The sequence below is a fragment of the Theropithecus gelada genome, chromosome 5 (genome assembly GCF_003255815.1).
Source record: "Theropithecus gelada isolate Dixy chromosome 5, Tgel_1.0, whole genome shotgun sequence".
NCBI classification, from domain to species: domain Eukaryota; kingdom Metazoa; phylum Chordata; class Mammalia; order Primates; family Cercopithecidae; genus Theropithecus; species Theropithecus gelada.
Genome location: NC_037672.1, coordinates 76,485,963 through 76,506,622, shown reverse-complemented (window position 1 = coordinate 76,506,622; position 20,660 = coordinate 76,485,963). Strand labels below are relative to the sequence as shown.

Below are 20,660 nucleotides of genomic sequence, written 5' to 3'. Positions count from 1 at the left end.
AAATAGTTCCTATTACTCAGAATTTGCTATGCAAGGATTTATCATTTTAAAAATAAATTTTATCAACTTCGTATCTGTGTATTAGCTTCCTTGCTAGATGTAAGTTGACCAAGAGAAGAGATCACCTTATTCCATATAAAATTGTGACATTTCATACATAGTATGTCTATAATACAGGATGAAAATTGCAAGATAAAAAATTATCGCTATACAAGAAAATATCTAGAAAACAGTTGCTAGTTTTATCATTCCACGTTTTCACTGTATTTTAAGACATGCCCCTTTGCTCTTTAATAGAAACACATGACATAAAACTTGTTTTAATTTAAAATATTTTGAGTTAAGAAAAAGGAGACCTATGACAATAAAATTACCATATATGTCCATTAATTAACTTTTTAATTTATGAAGAGAAACAAATACTATACAATTGTGAAATGCATTATAATTAATTTAAAGGCATTCTTCAGAAGAGCGTCCGTATTTTACTGGATAGTTGATTGACCCAGGCCACAGAATGACAACTTGCATATTTACACATATCATATTATCCAGAAGTACAAATACAGATGTAGAATATATGACTATTACATATGAAAAGGAAATAAGTGGGAAGAAAAAAGATTTTTTTAACCTCGGATCACTTAAAACTCACAGTTTATAATAATAATGTAGGACAAGTGAGTCTAAGTCTCACTTAATTATCTTCTCATAAAATACTCTAGAGATAATATACTTTAAATGGAATGCGATAAGTGTATTGCAAACGCAACCACATTTCCTCATCCTCTAAAGTTTATAAAAGTTGTAAAAAATATTTATCTAAAATATTTTATTTGACACAGGTTTGTAGACGCCTATGTTAGGTGAGAGATCACATATGCAGAGAGTGTGCATTTTAGATGTAATTTAATCTGCACCTTGAGGAGTGAAGGACTCACTGGTGTAATAAAAAGTGACCAGAGTTCTAGGAAGAGAGGTGGCACATGTCTATGCATATTGCCAAGAAAGATCCCATCTAGTTCAAATATGGTCAGAGCTCGGAATTTTTTCTTTTCTTAAATCATAAAGTCACAGGAGATGAGGTGACAAATACTGACCTTAAAACTAGATAGAAATGAAATTTCTTAGTAGAAACATAATTCTTTACGTTGTATTTGTAAATGGCTCGAGAACACAACAGGAAAAAAATTGATAATGAAATTTTTATCATTAGTATAATTATAATCTACACTCACGAATAGAAAATGCTTGCAACTTAAACTTATTTTAATTATATTGTCAGACTCTTTCTGAAGGACCTCAGGCAAATTCTAAAATAGACACAATTCTGCTTTGGACTCTTTTTGTCCCATTCTCACATCTCAGAGCCCATTTCAACCTTTTATATTCATCTGAAGTCCTTTTCTTTCAAGGAAACAAAAGTAATATACCTCTCCCAGGAGTGATAGCCCCACTGTTTGAGCACGGGTACCTATATGTCAGAATTTATACCAGCGATAATGCTGAAATATCCTGGATCACCCTGTGATATTAGGCATTACGCCATCATTTGCCCAGTTTCAGGAATTTGAAAGTACTGAGCGAAGAAACTGTTACTCATATAAAGGGGACACATGGGAATCTCCAGCATCAGTTATTATCCACAGTATAGAAAGATTTCAATCAATTTACAATGAATAGAGCCACAACAGCATGTACCTGATGAAGATCAGCCCTAATCTAACTAAAAGGAGGCCTAGATTTTCTGGAATCAGCCTGTAATTCCAGAAATCCCCCCTGTGTGCCTCTTTTACTTGGATTCTGCCTGATCTCGCCCCTCATTTACAGAAATCTATTGAGAGGGTTGTCAGATTATAATGAATGGAAAGACCTGAATTCCAGTAGACATCTAGAGAATACAGTCTCAGCTTTTCCCGCATGGCACCTCTCAACTCGTATCATATGAACAGACGCTGTGCTCCACTAATCTATGTAATCATTATCTACTTTACCCCATGTCCTTTATGTTTGCAGGGTTTTCCTGTATTTCTACTTACAGCACTTTCAGTTTCTTTCTTCTTTCTAGAATTTCTTCTTTCTGCCTATCTTTTTATATTTTAGGCTCTCTTTTTAGAGTTGTGGGTCAGTGGTAAATACGACCACTGCTCACCCAAGATCTAGAGAGTAGGATTTGGATGGAATTCTCATAAAAAATGATCTCTTTCTTGGGAAAATCTTCATCTTAAATTCAAACCAAATTCATTGAACTTAGAAGACAGAATTTATACTCTAAAGAGAATGCACTGATCAGACAACGTGTTCGCACTGTATAATATACATTTGGGGGAAAAAAGAGAGATGGGCACCTGGTATTCATCTTGTACGATTTTTCAGCTAGTGTCACCTAATTTTAAAAGGCAGATTAATTATTTATGACAGTGTAGGTTGTGATGTGAAAAACAAAAACATTATTTGAGAAAGATGATAAAGACCTAAAACACCTCTCATATTTCACATGATGGGGGAAAAGCAATTAAAATGAATGTTTGCAAACAAGTATGATCTTCTTTTGTTGACAGGAATAAGACACTTCAGGACCCATTCGATTATTTTTCATGCTTGAGTCATTTTAATGGTAATTATATTTAATTTGGCTTATGTTTTGTCTCAGTTCCTGCTAGCCTGCAAAAATGACATAGCAATAATTAACATGGCTTACTCTAACCCTTGTAAATTCAATAAAAGTGTATAAATCATTTTCCATTATCCAGCTTGAAGTACAGACAAAGAGTAGATCTGCCAATAATTTTGAAAGCATGTTATCAAAAATCCATATAAAAAGAGCTCATAAAGCATGTCAAAACATGATTTTAATCACAGAGGAGAGTTTTTATATTACTTTCTATTATTTACTGAAGGCCCAGCCTGGGGAGAGTACATGAAGTAACAGAAATACATTACTTGAGAAATTTACCTTTATTATTGATAACTATAAAAGAGCTCAAATTTATTGAGCATCTACTCTTTATAAGGCAATGTTATTGACATTAAAATTCTATAACTGTGATATTATAATAGACTTTTTCAGTGAAGGCAAGTAAGGCTCAGAAAGGTTCAATATATTACTTGGGTTGCCTAGAGCAAGTTATATAAGGAGTAAAGTTGAGAATCAAATTTATATCTATCTGAATATTAAGGCTGTTTTCCTTTCTCCCATACTGTGATGTCTGCCAATTCAAAATATTTACTTTGATTTCATTTTAAAAACTCACAAATATTCATTTTTTTGTGTTAATACAAATTTAGGAATCATAAATACGGCATAACTAATTATTCAACCATTGATGGCAGATCTAATTCAGGAATTCACCTTCAATAAATATTCTATTTTTATATATGCTCATTATCCACATATGATCCAAGCAGTATATTGTGAACAATCTTGGATTACATTAACAAGAGACACTTAAAGTAGTTAAACCCACAGAAGCAGAAAGTAGAAAGGTAGTTTCCAGGAGCTGTGGGGACAGGGAAGTGGAGGGTTGCTGTTCAATGTGTACAAAATTACAGTATGTAAGATGAAAAAGTACTAAAGATCTGCTGTACAACAGTGTGTGTAAAGGTAATAATACTGTATTGTACACTTGAAAAAATTTAAGGGTGTATAGCTCAAGAAGGTGTGTGTGTATGTTTTTTCTACAATTACAAAAAAATTAGTTTTTTTTTTTTTTTTACTTATTATGTGACTTTTTGGTGCTAACGTCCATCACAAATCTCCAAAAGAGAAGAGAATATACCCTTCCTGATAATAGAATCCTTTGCCATAAGATATCTCAAAGTTAGGTGAAAAAAATTGGGGGAATGTTGATCTAGTCCTTGTTTCTCAGAGTATGGCATCTGACAAGCATCATAGACATGGCCTGGGAACTTAATTAGAAATGTAAAATACCATTCCCCAATCAGATCTATTGAAACAGATTCTGCAATTTAGCAATATCCCCAGAGGCACATTACATTTTTCGAAACACTAAACTAGGCCACATCACAAGAGTTGCTGCTAAATATAGGCTTATTATTTTATTTGCATTCATACCATCTTCCTTTCCAAAACCATTAGCTCATCAATAAACACATGATACCACTTAGGGCTATCAGTGAGCATTTCATTTAGAAGCCCCATAATTCACTGGAAAATTATTGTCACTGCATTTCTCTTAGAAATATATTTTAAGATTTGTAAATGATTGAAAGTAAGCCTCTGCTTATACTTATATACCTATAGTATGATTTCATTATGCCATCTTATTTGCATTGTTTTCTATTTAGTATACTTATGCTTGCAGCTGTTTCAAATTTCTTTTATTCTTACCCCAAAGGAAACTTGAGATAACACAAATATGGTGAATCAATTATTAATTGATAATGGTCAACCAGAAAATAAGATCTTGTACTTGGGGTAGGAATACGTAATGCTTATTAAAACTGGAAGAAAGCAAAACAACAAAAATAAAAACAAACTATGAGCAGAACTAAGAAATGTACTCAGATATTTTAATTTTATTATGGTTCTTATTTGCTGCCTAACGTGTTGGGACAAGTCCTTTGTAAAATTATATAATTTCAGATTGGGAAAATAAGACAAAGTCAAAAGTTTGCATACCTCACCTGAGACAGGGGCATGGAAATGCAAAATGTCTCTATGGGTAGAAATTCCAAGCTTTCCGAAATATCCTCTTTATTTCAGATTGTTTATATTGATGTAAACTTTCTCAATAGATGTTCATTTCTCAAACTGAAAACAAACTAGTACTGTTCTTACATTAGTGAAAGTGGTTAATACAGTAATTAATTATGGAATCAGAAATGATAGGCTTTTCAGAAGAGATGGAGAATCTAAAAATGATCAAATCTGACAACTTGGTTGTATTAATAATGAAAATAACTTTAAAACACAGTTTCATTTATTAACAGTCAATCTGCAAGTCAGTAAATTTCTTTCTATAAACCTATAGGTTTTTCAGATGATTGAGATTTAGATTCTTTAAGAGACAGCACTTGTAAATATCTCATTTTTAGTATATGTGTATTTACTAAACACCTGTATCTGCCTTAACAAAGAAAAGCAAGTACCAAATTAATGAGCTTGGTTCTGTTTCTACTTCAGTTTTAAAGTTGTTTATTTATATCACTGTTTATAACTGGTTCATGTAGTTTTATTTCTTCTTGTGAAGTAGAAGACATAAAATTAAAGTTTACTCATACTTCAAACACTTTTCTTTTTACTTACTGGGACTAAAGTTAAATCCAACTTTATGTACAACATCTGTAATTGTATGCTAATAGGTATCTCAAAGTTAACATGTCCACAACTGAACTACTGATTACCAAGCATAATCTTGTTCCTCCCAAACTTGTCCCCATAAATTGCAACTCCTTTTTTTGGGGTACTCAGGACAAATAATTTATAGTTATCATTGACTCCTCTCTTTTTCTCACACTTCACATCAAATTCACAAGAAGGTTTACTGTGATTGCCTTCAAAATATCTACAAAATCCAACCACTACCCTCCACCATGTTAGGTCATTACACTGACCTAATCCATAATGATCTGTGAACAATGTAAATTAGCTTCCAGTGCCTCCCTGCTTCAACACTGGGTCCTACCACCTCTTCTTAACCCAGTAGGGTCCTGTTAATGTGTAAATCAAATTCTATCCCATGTTAGCTCTACAGCTTCAAAGTTCAGATTAAGAGATGGTCTTTGCAGGCAGCAAAGAGTTTTTACATTGCTTATTCTCCTACTACATCGTTAATTTAAATTCTTACCAAAGACTCCTCTCAATCATTCCACTGCAGCAACAATGGCCTTCTTGCTGTTTCTTGAACCTTCCAGGCAAGTTTCCTTAGAGCATTGCTGGTCCCTCTTCCTGTAACAGTCTACCTCCAAATGTCTGTAAGGCCCCAAATTTTAATTTGTTCAAGCCTTATCTAAGTAAAATAGAAAGCACCCACTCTTAACAGAAGCAACCCCCAATCTCCTTTCCCAGCTTGATTTTCTCCATTTAACATTATTATCTTCAGTTATTTGTTCATTTAATTTCTGTCTCCATCGCCCAAAGGTAAACCCTATAAAGGCAGAAATTCAGTCTGTTTAATCTCTGCTATAGCCCCACTGATTAGTAAGAATAGATCTATGTTAGGTGATAAACTAGTTTTTTTGAATAAATAAATGTTTCTTGTCAAGCATGTACAGAATGGTGAAATATGAGGTTAGTTATATCCACTGTTTAAGAGTTTGGATTTTGGAATCAGAGAGAACTGTTTTAAAATCTGCCATTATTCCCACACTAGTTTTATGATATTGGATAAGGTATTTAACTTTTTTAATGCTAATTTTTCCCCTCTGTAAAATGAAAACAAATACTAATGTCTATAGCATAGCATATTGTGCAGATTAAAAGGGATAACATATAAAGAAAACTAAGCTTAGTAAATTCTTAATGCAATGTTAATAATAATTAATAGTGGTGTATGCAAGATCTGATTTTCAGACAATTTCCTTCCTATTAATTTTATTATTATTTTTCATAAAAGCCCATGGTTTTATATAATAAAGTTTTAAAATTTAAAACATAAACCATATCATTCTAACTAGCCTATGATCTTTACATAGCCACAATTTATTCATTCACTATTTTAATTTCCTCCTTTTTTTTTTTATTACCTAATGTGTCTGGCCCTTGGCTAGACACAAAGGGGGTGATAAACCTATGCTGGTTTCAATGAGTTCATTGCATAAGAAGGGTGATAAAACATTTGCAGATTTAATTATGAAAAAGCATATAGCATGACAGAGTATATAGAAATGCCACTGGTATTTAGACAATTACTTCTGACTGAGAATTCATTCATTCAACACATATATAAAGTGCTACACATGTTGGGCTTGGATCTAGGAACACACAAGTGAGCAAAACAAAAACCTTTGCCCTTCAAAGTTCATATTTTGAAACTTGTACTCTAATGTAGAACTGGGAAGTTTTCCTTTACTCAGCTATTCAACATAATTGAAGGCCTACTTTATGCCAGGCAGGCACTCAAGATTGAAGGATAAATGAAGATAAATGACACTGATCTCATAGAGGTCACATTTGAATTAAACCTGAAGGTAAAGAAGAGAGAAGAGAGGACATTTTAGGCCTGACTGAAGTATCTCAAGGGGGCAGAGCAAGAATAAAGTAGAGTTTTCCAGAAAGAAAATAGTGAACTATGGAAATGTGTATCAGATTAAGTATGAAAGTCTATGCATTTTGGTTGATTTGTTTGCTTGACTGCTGATGAAGCATGACAGGAAAGCAGTGATTTGAGGGCAATGTGTATGGAGTGGACTAAAGTGGAAAGTGACAAAATGGGAAGAGTAGTGGAAGACTGTTGGAATAATGTTAGTTAATATATAATAAGAGCCTGTATAAAGAAAATGATCTTACTAGACAGACTGAAGTAATGTATTTGAAAGATAATTATAAATTTACACAATAAGTCAAAACTGTCTAGCAGTTTAGGCAATCAATGTAATTGTATGTTCTATCTCTGCAGATATAGAAATAAAGAGAAAGAGAAATTCCTCTAATTTTTCTGTAATGTTTTGTTTAAATTTATTAATTTTACAGAACTAAGGTTATTCATACCTGATTCTAAATTAAGAAATAAAATTATAACTAATCCTAAGACTGAATAGATATTCCTTTAGTCAGTTTGGATAATAATTTTCCACTTATGGTAGACGAAATCTCCAGGAACTAAGGATGCTGCAGTGAAAAAGTTATAACTTTTGTCTCCTTTTTATCTTTTTCCCGAATCTCATTAAATAGTAAAAGCTGGCACTGTGTCTATTACACTAAAGTGCCTTGCATTTCAAATGAATCAATTAAGCCAGGACCTGTGGGTTTTTTTTTTAATGCCATTTGTCATGAAAGAGCTTTAGAATATATGTATCTATTTATGATGGTTTCTGTTTCACAATAAATCATAGAAGGGATTTGAATGGGGGCTCAAGCTTCTGGCACCTGATACTGGAAAGATGAAGGCTCACAATGACACCACCCATAGAAGGGCTACTTCAGACTCCCTACCTCAGCTTCAATAAGAAAAATCACAAGATTTAGTTGCATTTATGTCTCATTATCTGTGTGCTGCAGGTTGAGAATAATTGCTGAATAAATTAGCATCAGATCAGAGAGCATGAAATTAAGGACACAAATAAAGTGAGTTGCAACATGGTAAATTAAAAACAAGTTGAAGACTTCCTAAGTTGAACATCAAGAGCCAAATTTATAAAGGAGAAATATTGTTTCAATAAATGTATAGAATAAACGTATAGAATAAATTAAACATACAGAATAAGAAGTAAAAGCAAATAAATATTGTCAGTATTTACATTTTTCTTTACATATATGTGTAACCTCATGGTGAGTAGCAACATCCAGCAGAACATTTGATTAAGAGATAGAAATTTAAAACTGCCTTTCTAACCACAGTAACATTTTTTTAGAATAGAGTTCATAGAATCTAGATATGATCATTTGTTGATATTGAAACTAGCTCCTAAAAGTGCATATACAATATATGAGAAACTTGTTTGTATTATTACAAGAAGTTGTCTTAATTTATCTCAGTCAGGACCCAGTCAAATAAACAAGTTTTGTAATAAAGATCTGTAAAGGCCGGGCGCGGTGGCTCAAGCCTGTAATCCCAGCACTTTGGGAGGTCGAGACGGGCGGATCACGAGGTCAGGAGATCGAGACCATCCTGGCTAACACGGTGAAACCCCCGTCTCTACTAAAAAATACAAAAAACTAGCCGGGCGAGGTCGCGGGCGCCTGTAGTCCCAGCTACTCGGGAGGCTGAGGCAGGAGAATGGCGTGAACCCGGGAGGCAGAGCTTGAAGTGCGCTGAGATCCGGCCACTGCACTCCAGCCTGGGCGACAGAGCGAGACTCCGTCTCAAATAAAAATAAAAATAAAAATAAATAAATAAATAAAGATCTGTAAAATACCATATGTTTATGTAAATATTTAGGATACGATCTTTGTCTTCAAGGAACATACATTTTTTAGCTAGAGAGCTGAAACATATAAGCAACAGAGACAAAAAAAAAAGTAAGATTTAAATAACACTTTTGAACCAAATGAAGAAACATTATAGACTTGCAAAAATTATCATGTATGCAGAGTGTTCAAAAGAAGAAATTACTTCAGGGCAAAGTGGAAGGGATTATGTCACAGAGCTGGAAGACTTTGAGTAAATTTTCAATGAACTTGAGAAAGTAGTGAACATGAGGGTGTAAATTTCAGAGAAAGAGGCAATGAAGGCAGGGCAAAATATGAGGTAGTTTAAAATGGACTAAGCATTAAATGGATATGGAGAAGTTCAGAGCATAGGAAGAGAGATAAGTGGAGAAGTAATAACTATGTACTAAATACATACTTACTTTGTGCCTTGCCCATTCTAAACTTCATCCATATTAATTCGTGTCATCTTCACAATAATGCTACAAGATATTCTCACCCCATCGTATTAATGTGGAAACTAAGGTTCCAAATGTTTATGATGTGCAAAACCACATAAATGTTTATATTAGAATTAAAATTCAAATCGCGTCACTAGATGCAAAGACCATGTTCTTGACTATTATGCAACCTGGTCTTCCATGATAATAACAGTAATCTGGCATTGTTCTAAATATTACATCTTAATTCATTATGAAGGGTAGATTGGCTGCCTATGGAGTTTGCATTCACCCTGGGGTAATGGGACGTGATAGTGAGAGTTTATTTTCAGAAAGTTAAATTTGTCAGCCATGTGAATGAGGCAACGAAGATGGAAATTATCAAATATTTGCTTACTATTATTACTGGTACCATCATTTAGAACTATGTTTTATATTAGATAATGCCATTTCTACATAGCAAATAATTTTACTTAATCTCTGTTGTTATTATTCTTGCTTCTACAGAATCGCCACTTGCTATCGCAGATGTTCTTTCGAAGTCCTTCCCCTCAGATAGAATATAGCCACATTCAAATTCTAATTTAATTTTATTGCATCTGTGACCATATTTTTATATTATATTCTTATTTCACATATTTACACACATCCATTAAAGAATATCCTCGTTATTAAATATTTTTGTTTTATTCCATTTAAAAAAATGTGCTGTTTCCTCTGACTGCCTCTCTCTTGATCCTGCCTCCTGCCTTTCTTTAGCACTTTTACACTTTTCTGATAAGACCTCAGGATTGCCTTCTTGCTCCAGAAATGCCCTGTCTGGGTTTCCGTCAAGTAAAGAATAATGTATGGGTATATACTCAACTGGAGGAAGAAAATCCAAGATTTGAAGAAACCCACATCTGTAGGTTATTTTATTCTTTTCCTGCATTCCTCTCTGAGCATGCTTCCTTTTGGTAGGGTGTAGGGTGTCAGGAATAAAGGAAGGAATCAGAACACACAGAAATGGTAAAGAAATAATGAATACAAAGAAAACGAAGGCCAATGTATGTGCCACAAAAATACATTGAAATGATTTAAAATCCTTGTACTGCAAGGCTCACCACACGAACACGTTTACAAAACATTAACACAAATTAAAAGAGATGTAAAATTCTTGATATTTTTGAGAAAAAACAACAACAAAAACAACTAGATTTGCTTTCACAACAAAAAAAAATTCGTTAAAAGGAGCTTCCCTGTCTTCTGTGGTTGTTGGTTTCGCTAGAACTATTAACATATCTTTTAAAAAAAGAATAAACAAAATGAACCTGACTATAAAGAACTGCTTAAAAGGTGGCATTATGATGATTATAGCAATCCTATTGAATGTTAAACTTCAATGCCTTAATCAAAACTTTGAAGTTACTATTTCATTAGGATAAAAAGTAAAAGAGCCAACAGTTTAAAAAAAAAAAAAAGTTGATATATTTACTGCTTCTTTTATCTGGATACATTTTTGTCTGGCATTGAATTCATAGCAAATGAGTTAAAATATATATTTTAAAAGATAGATGAAAATTCAAGTTCATTGAAGATTAGCTTTAACAAAAATCTAAAATACATGATAAACATTTATATTAGAGAAATTAATATATTACAATGTTGGTTTCTCTTTACCCTAAAATTAATAATGATCTAAAGAGATATTGATGATATGCACACACATGTATAATTTGCCATCATACTTACTTTTGGTCACCACACCTTCTAAATGGATGATATTAGGATGATCAAACTGTCCCATGATACTTGCTTCACCTAGGAAATCTCTGCGTTGCTTTTCAGTGTAACCTACTTTAAGGGTTTTGATAGCCACAGGTAATTCTCTTTTTCCTGGTAGTTTCAAACGTCCACTACAAACTTCACCAAATTCACCTTGTGATAAAGATGAAAAAAATGCAAAAACACATTTGAAATTCTTAGTCCATTAATACTTGAATGCCCTCCTAGACTCCTAAGGCTTAGACGAAAAAATGAAAATCAAACAAACAAACAAACAAACGAAAAACAGTCAGAAAAAGGTAGTCTACACTAAGCTATTGATAGTAATGAAAATAAATAGTACATTGGAGCAAACCATAACAGATGATCTTAAAACACTTTAGGGACTATTAGCTTCCTCCATCTCACCTACAAAAACCTTTTTTTAAAAAAAAAAAGCTACAATGAAATTAAAAGCAGCTAACTAAAAATCACTTTTTCTTCTTTTTCTGTCTACTGTAGTAGTAATAAGAAGAGAAAAGTCAACCAGGTTATAGCTAGAAAAAAAGGAAACAATTTTAAGACAGATATAAACTGAATTACATACATACTTTTGGGTATTACAAATTCTCCCTCTCTGTGTGTCTCTCTCTCTATATATATAATATACATATATTATATATAATATACATATGTATATTATATGTATATTATATATAAAATATATATGTATATTATATATAAAATATGTATATTATATATAAAATATATATGTATATTATATATATAATATATGTATATTATATATATAAAATATATATGTATATTATATATATAAAATAGTGAAACATCTATTTAAATTTTTTTTTGCTATTTTTAAATTTTATAAACCAGATATTTGCTGGTTTAAGCATGAGTTACACAGAACGTTGTATTAAAATGTGATCAATTACATATCACTTTGAATGCAAGCCAACTACAAAAGATTAAAAACATTCTTTGTTAGATCAGGACACTGATATATTACATTCTAGAATACAAACAAAAGTTAAAAGTCAAAGTGAAACACATTGTTGTACCTGCTCCAATAACTCTCTCAATGGTGATACATGATGCTTCTATCTCCTTGGCAAATTCATGGACAGCTTGATTGGGATCCTCATAGGTATGTGGATCAATATAAGTTCTTACTCCTGGCAGTTTAACTGTAAAAGTAAATCGGCATTAAAATAGAAGTAATTGTGATGGATGAGCAAAATTATGAACTTTATTAACATGCAAGTATGACTTAAATCCCTAATTCCTAGAAGTAGCCAAACTGCAAGGACCAGCACTCTCCTGAGTTACAGTTAGTTGTACAACTATATCAGTTTTATAATTTTAGAAATCTGTTTGCAGACACAAGAAATGCAAAAGTGATGACAAATCTGAGAAAACACACCTCTCAATGATAATACTTAGAAAGTCTCTGAGGCAAATTAAGACAATGTTATTCACCGAACTAGACAATACTATACAAGTGCTTAATTTGCTGGTTTATTTTTCTATATTTCATATGGATGATATTCAATATAATCACATTATTATTAATTTTAATTTTATACAAAATGATTTCAAGTAACTTTTCTGGTGGTATGGTACAAAAAGGCTGACATATAGGTCAAAAGAAAGTATTCTGCTTCTCACTGTATTTCTGTCACTGTATGACATTAGACAAGACTTATGCTCTATGAGTTCCAGTTTTATCACCTTTAACGGTTGCTAATATCACCTCATCAAGATTTTTGGAAATAAATAATATTAAATAAGATAGGATTAGGAGATGAACTCAATGCTTTGCAGCATGAGTTATAGCTTTAATGATTTTGACATTTGAGATGGCAGACAGGAAAAAAAAAATATATTTGTCACTCACTTGGCAAATCAACTCACATTGCACCATTTAAGGAAAAATAATAAAACATCAAAATTCAACTTATTTAGATTAATTGTTAAAACTCTTTTTGATTTTCTGCATTATTTTTTAAAACATGGTCTTTTTAAGTCATTTGAACCAAGATTGCTGCCACAGGATCTGTTCAGGTAAATTCCCACTAAAATGCTAGAAGAAGAAGAAAAAAAAAACCTGAGAAATTTTATTTATTTAACCTGGTGATTAAATAAACAAAACAAAACACTATTTTGGTCAGTTATTATAAATCTTCTAGCCTGAAAAGAAACTTAAATAACAATAAAGTGTCCCTTATTTTATTCTGTTTTTATTTTTCGCAATTTGCTTACTGTGCCCATTATGAAAATGCATCTTTTCCTCTTCTGGATCTTGTTTTGCTTTGCTGTAGCCACACCGCCTGGAACAAAGTAAGCTACAATTAGCCACATCTGAAAGTGGTGAATCAATCACATCAAGCCCAGAAGCATGAAGCGCAATTGAAATTATTGCAACCCTAAACTGATTTTCATACTAGTAGTTTGGATGAGACCTATATCCCTAGCCAGTGTTCCTCACTAAGAAAATAATCTTGCGTAGATTTCACTGAGAAGCCTGAAGCCATTCAAACCTGTTTTTAAACTTCCCTTCACCAAATACGATATACTAGCCATTGTTGTTCTCTTTTCCTCTTTTACTTTATTTTATTTTTATTTTTTGGCAGTTCAAAGGCCACTGCCTCTTTCTGAATGAACTGCCCAAAAAATAATAGTTTCTTGCCTTCATCACCCTGCACAATAGGGTTTTGATTTTTGTTTTTCTCTCTACTGTTTTGGAATCCTCAGTTGCTCCACTGACTATTTTCTGCTCACACTCACCCAGAAAACTATGAAACTCACCACAACTTGCAAAGCCTCTCAGCTTCACTTTTCAAACCTTTATCTCTCTTTGTTTTCTCAATTATCCACAAATTTTCAAGCCTTTGCAAATTTCTCTTACTACTGGAAAAAAAAAAATCTGTCTTCCTAAGATTCATAAATGACATCTTAACTTCTAAATACAATCTTGGTTTTTCATTATTCCTGATGGATTGAAATCCCTAACTACTTTTCTGATTCTTTTCGCTCATCTCTACATTGATGGATGGACATTTTCATAGGCCCTCCATGTGAACATCTCTGGTTCTCTCCTTTCAATCCATCTATTTCTATCAATTTAATTAATACCTCTATCTCACTGGTTTAATTTCTTTTGAGAGTTATATTTTTATTTCTGGTAGATTTATTTTATAGGGGTATCCCATAAACATTCAAACTCAATGGACCTGAAAATGAAATCAGTGTATTTTTCTTTACTTCTTTCAACAATAGTCTGCCTTCTTTTCCTGTTAATAACACTATGGCCTTGGTCCCTTAAAAGCAAAGACTTATTCTTGTGTTCTTCATAACAACTTAGTGCCAAATCCCAGGAACTACGACTCATCTCTTTCTTTTCATTAGCTCTAACATTTCCTCAGTTAAGTCCCTAATATTTTTCCTCCGCATTCCTATGAGTGCCTTCAAAATGATGCTCCTCCACTCTATAGCTCCTTTCCTAAACTATACTAGACATGGCTATAGCCAAATTACAGTATATAAGATGCCTTTCTATTGCATTAGCTATCTACTGCAAAATATTTAATGAAATAATAAGATAAAGATTCCTAAATGTAGCCCTAACATACACTTCCGGAATCAACTCCAACTTTTCATCTTCACTTGTACTAAACTTTCTCTTGAAATCTCCAGGATATTTCTCCATGCTTCCATACGTTTGCACATATTGGTTCCTTCACTGAGGATTTTCTTCGTAACAATTTCCAACTGTCAAAGTTCAGTTCCATTTTTTCCTTCTTCACATTTTTCTCGATACTCAAACTTAATGTAGTATTTTCCCTTTGGAGCACAATAGCTTTCTCTACCCTGTCTTGTGATTTCCAGTCTATGCTGCAGCATAGTCATTTGAGTATCCTTGTTGGTTTCCTTACTACTTTTTAGCTTCTTGAATGGCAATAAATTTTATTCATCTGTAAATTCATGCAGTGACCTGGCACCTGACTCAGAGTTGGCACTAAAAATATTTGTCACATTGATGAATGAATAAATGAACGAGAGAATGATATTTTGATTATGTCTACACAATGACAGGTGTTTGGAGAGGGAATGTGTTGAATGAACACTGAATTGATGATTAAGCGTACAACATTAATCAACTGGCTAAAATGAAAATATTTAAATTATTTTTAGTGAAACTCTAAAGAAGTGATTTTACTATTCATAAGCTCCCAGCACAACATTCAGTTTACTAAAAACAAAATTTCCGTTGATTTACGCATTAAGAAAAGACAGCCAAATGACAGACTGATAAAATATTTTCGTTACAAAATTGGTTGAGAACTACTGTGTGACATATATGAAGTGTCTATTACACATGCACTAACAGAGACTGTCCTTTGATTACATATTCTAGGATATACTTAAAATATATGTATATTTTGATAATAAGGGAATATATTTTGTCATTTTACAATGTGTAACGACATATATATTACAAAAATGGTCAACACAATCCATCTTTTGTCATTTTTGGAAAAAAATACAGTTATCTGGCCGGGTGTGGTGGCTCACGCTAGTAATCTCAGCACTTTAGGAGGCTGAGGTGGGCAGATCACGAGGTCAGGAGTTCGAGACCAGCCTGGCCAACATAGTGAAACCCAGTATCTACTAAAAATACAAAAATTAGCTAGGCATGGTGGCAGGCACCTGTAATCCCAGTTGCTTGGAAGATTGAGGCAGAAGAATCGCTTGAACCCAGGAGCCGGAGGTTACAGTGAGCCAAGATCTTGCCACAGCACTCCAGCCTGGGCCACAAAGCTAGACTTCATCTCAAAAAAAAAAAAAAAAAAAAGAGAGAGGAAAAAAAAAAAGGAAAGAAAAGAAAATATACAGTTATCTTTCTCATATTAAAAAACTGGCAATTTATTAGTAAAGTAACACTAGTAAATTTTCAGTAAACTTGAAGTAATATTCTTAACACATATAATGTTCTTGGGTGAGGAAAAATACACAACAGGGATCACGAGGCTTCAAATTTTATTCATAACACTTAAATACATTTGTCTTTCCAGGGTCCTTAAGACATCTTAAATCTCCTCACTAAAATGAAGAGGAGGGAAGAAACAAATACATTAAACCACACTGAAATTATATTTGGTCTATACAAGCTAAGTTTTAAGTTATTTTAATACATTGTTCATAATTTTGCTAGATATAAAATTATTCTTTTAGCCTTTAATATATGTGCCTCTAGAGAAAACAGTTATTAATGTTTTCTTTTTAATAACATTCTAAATACAATTGTGCAAAATTATCCAGAGATTTGTGTTATTTAAATAATACTGACAATAACAACTTTGTTAGACGAACTCTACAGAGACCTAAAAGCTATACATGTTCTTACAGTTTACGTTAGAAAACAAATATCTATTAATCCACCTTCAACTCTCCCACCTTCAAAAAAATAAATGATAAGCTTTCAAAATTGTATCCTCAAGTAGCCTTTATCATTAAATAAACCTCATGGATATCTATACTGCATAAAAATTCCTGGTATGAAAATGGAAATAAAACTTTGGATCTCATAACAATATGACTTGAGAATACTTTGGTGAGGAGCAGTTAACATTGCATTACCTAGGGTGAGAGTCAGCAGCGCAATTGAAAGGAGTTATGTTTGACTATGGGCATCTCTGGAGCTCTATAACATATACGGCTGCATATCGCATTAACATGTAAAATTAAGTTCTGGAATCCCCCGAAGCATCGTTAAAACAAGCCTCAACAAGAAACAGCAAGTAAAAGTGCAGCTGGCAGAGACTGGTACTCAGGCAGCAGTTCAGTCTCACTGAAAAAGCGTTTCAGGAAGCGTATTCATTCAGTATCATGTTCTGTACCTGCTCCAGATGCATAATTTTAACCAATCAGAAAACAGTCAATAAATATGTCATTCTGTATGTAAATTGTACCTCCTCCTTTCTGGAAATGATGTCTTTTTTTCTGAATGGAAAAGAAACATTTTTTTTTAAATTTTGCTTTTATCACAATTTTAATGTGAGCTTTGAAATTATTATACTAAAAACATCTGCAGTGTCTGTATTTAAAGGAATCACATCCTCTAATCATTTATACGCATGTCTTTTTAGAAAACAATGTGCTTTTGCTCTTTAGTAATAGAGATGGGCAGGAGAAATTATTCATAGGCATAACTCATACTCATATGCATTAATTAATATTTATTTAAATGTCCTAGAGAGATGCTAGATATATAAATATAGCAATGGCCTTATCATTTATTTAGAAATCAATCCATTTTCTCCCATGCTTTTTCTAAGGATTTGGATAATACATTTTTGATACTCTTAATGCTGATCTTAAGAATTTGGCTGCAGTTATAATATCTACATTTAGATATTTAAGATTTCTGTAATATATGAAAAAAAAATTGTGTAGAGATGGACAGCCAATGAATAACTTAGTTTCTGAGTACAAATTTGGGACTTGATAATGAATTTGGGATATGAATGTCAAGAATTTCTGAGTACCAAGTAATGTACACAAGCAGTACTTTATAAATGGCACTCTTGTGACCAATGAGGAAAGGATAAGTGAACAGAATAGAAAACAGAGTGGAAATCCTTGCAAAACAATAGCCTCCATACTATCAGATCTTTCTATTGCTTTAGCCTACAGAAATATGCTCTAAATAATTTTTTTCACCTTAATCTAAATAAAGTAGAGCGGGATACAATAGGGGAAGAAGTGGTTTTGCATTTTATTTATTTAAAAGAGTAAGCATATGCAGTGTCTAGCTCAGAAACTGATACTCCTGTATTGTTCCTCTGTTTTCCAGATTGATTAAGAGATGCTTTTCCTATAAACTGAAGCAAAAATATTCAAAAAGCAACAAATTACAGTGAACAATAACATCTATATGAGATGAGAAAAAATTAAAACTCTTAATTGAGCCTCGTTTAAAGTCATATTTCTTCATATATGCACACTCCTGTATTCTGACATAACAAGAACCTCAACCATTGCATAATGTTGTATATAAATGACAGTATATAGAGAATTTCACTGCTGGAAACTTGAAAGGAATAATACTGGTTTTTAGAAAATACTTTGAATTTTTCACTTTGGGATTTTTTTCCAATTAGTCAAAGGTTTATTTAAAGTCAGCTAACTTATCCACATAAAATACATAAACATATGAACATTAAATTATTAATGTATCTAATAAAAACTGAACATGGATTAAATTTTGTTTTATGAGCCAGTATTCTTCAATAGGAATGCAAATGAATATGTACTGAAATGGGGCATTGGACATTTAGGCAGTCCTGCTAGTCCTGTGAGTCATTTATATTTTCCTCATTTATACTACTAGAATATTGACATTTTGAGTTCTTCATAGATAGATTTAAGTCAGACAAAAAGTGCAGCTAATCTATTTTTATTTACTAAATATTTTCAGATATACTGATTAAAAGGAATTTATTTATTTAGAAAAACATACTTCATTGGATATGGGAATGATGTAAAATTATACTACACAAAATGAGAAAACAATTTTCTGAGTTCTTATCTCACATTTGATCAAGAGTGCTAACAGCCCTATGATTAATGCCATGTGAGAAGCTAAATTATATCTTACTTGATGCTTTATATATCACTTTGTATCTTCATATTATATAAAACAAAGAATTTTAAAACTCTTAGAATAAATCTCCTAAAATATTATACACATGAAATTGTAAATCTCTCAATAAATTATTCAAATTCTTTAAAAATTAGCTATAATAGGAAAATCTGAACAATTTCAAATTCTTCAAAATATGCAAAGATAAATTAAAGACTATTCTCTATGTTGAATTCAGTTGTAATTGACAGAATTTTTATATAACACTATCTATGACAATTAAATCTCTCTGTTTTTAAAAAGTTTTATTCTTATTCTAGAGTACATAACTTCCTATTAATTTTTAACTGTTTCATGGATGCCACTATCGGATTTCTCAATCTGAGAAGGTCCATTTAATATCTCCTGTAGTCTGAAGTTTCACAGTTATTTTTAAAAATGGATAGTTTGGAGCAGTTCGTGATTGTATTTTGCTTAGCAGGCCTTCAACTGAAATTTAATATACTCTATATACATGTCAAACAACACTCCCATCTGCCTACCACAAAGAACTTTAAATTGAGCTCTAGAATTATTACAAAGGGATGGTTTTCTTCTTTATGCCACTTTCATGCTATATAAAAGGGAAGAGTACTTCCACACTCCCCCCGGCAGATATCTTATAAAGATGAATAAAATAATTAATGTAAAGTATGTATGAAAATAAAAATTTTCTCATTTCACATTTCAAGAAACAGAGTTAATATAGAGAAAGAAAAATGTATTGAAAAATTAGGATAATAGTTAATGTTTCAAAGACATCATGATCATTTGGCCAGAGAAATTTGTTTTGTTTGGATTTTGTTTTTAATCTCTTCATTGTATGTCTGAATTCTGAGATATACTAGAGTTCAATTATTATGTCTCTGATTTAAAATACTTTTAAAATTATAAAAGGTATTTAAAAAGTGAAGCTTATTATCTACAGATCACATAATAGGTAAATAAATAAAACAAGAATTTAATATCTCTATTTTCAAAATAGTGACTGCTTTTCTCTTGCCACTTAATTCCCTCAAAGGATGTAGTAAATAATATGAAAACACTGAAAAGTGTGAAACCTAATGAATGAAGAAAATAATTTGACTCATTTGAATTTTAAAAATGCAAGAAATGGCTACTTTGGGACTATGGGATATTTTAGATGGATTTATAATAAATATTATGCTATAAATATACATTGGTTTCTGTAAGTACAAACACAGATGAATATTCAGGGATAAGGGGTAACATTAGAAAGTAGAGACATTACTACATTAAAACCATCAATTCAAAACTGGTTGTTTGTAAAAATAGATTTTTTTTTTTTTTTTTTTTTTTTGGGAGACGTAAAACCATGATTAGAAAGTTGAGCTGGTTGAGATGACAATAAAGGCCACGGCAACTTAAACAATACCTTTGCTAAAAATGTGGGAAGCTTTGGGGATATGGTGCTTAAACTTTAGGCATCTGAGTTTCATTCAGAAATAGTACAGAAATAACTTTTATCATTGGGTAGATTTCAGTTAAAGCAGGGAGAACGTTTGGAATGTACATTATGTTTATGAATGTCACAACAAAGCAAACAGGCAACTATACTGATGCAAATAATTTGAGATAAAAGGATTTAAAAAGGCAACATGTAATTACAAATATCATCTTATAAATGGCACATCATGTATTTTTTAAATGATGGATGTGGTTTCCTGGTGGGAAATTTGATAGATTAAAAATCAGAATCTCA

The 20,660-nt window shown here is 32.1% G+C and overlaps 1 protein-coding gene across 4 annotated transcripts in view; it reads right to left on the bottom strand.

Annotated features, from left to right (window-relative positions):
- Positions 1-20,660, bottom strand: part of EPHA5 (EPH receptor A5) — a 343,406-nt gene that overhangs the window by 34,329 nt on the left and 288,417 nt on the right. For all 4 annotated transcript variants that reach the window (XM_025385372.1, XM_025385374.1, XM_025385373.1 and 1 more), the window contains 3 exons: positions 13,516-13,583; positions 12,315-12,440; positions 11,224-11,409 (listed from right to left, as the gene is read on the bottom strand). In XM_025385372.1, coding sequence (XP_025241157.1) covers positions 11,224-11,409; positions 12,315-12,440; positions 13,516-13,583 — 380 coding nt within the window. The remainder of the gene's footprint in view (positions 1-11,223; positions 11,410-12,314; positions 12,441-13,515; positions 13,584-20,660) is intronic.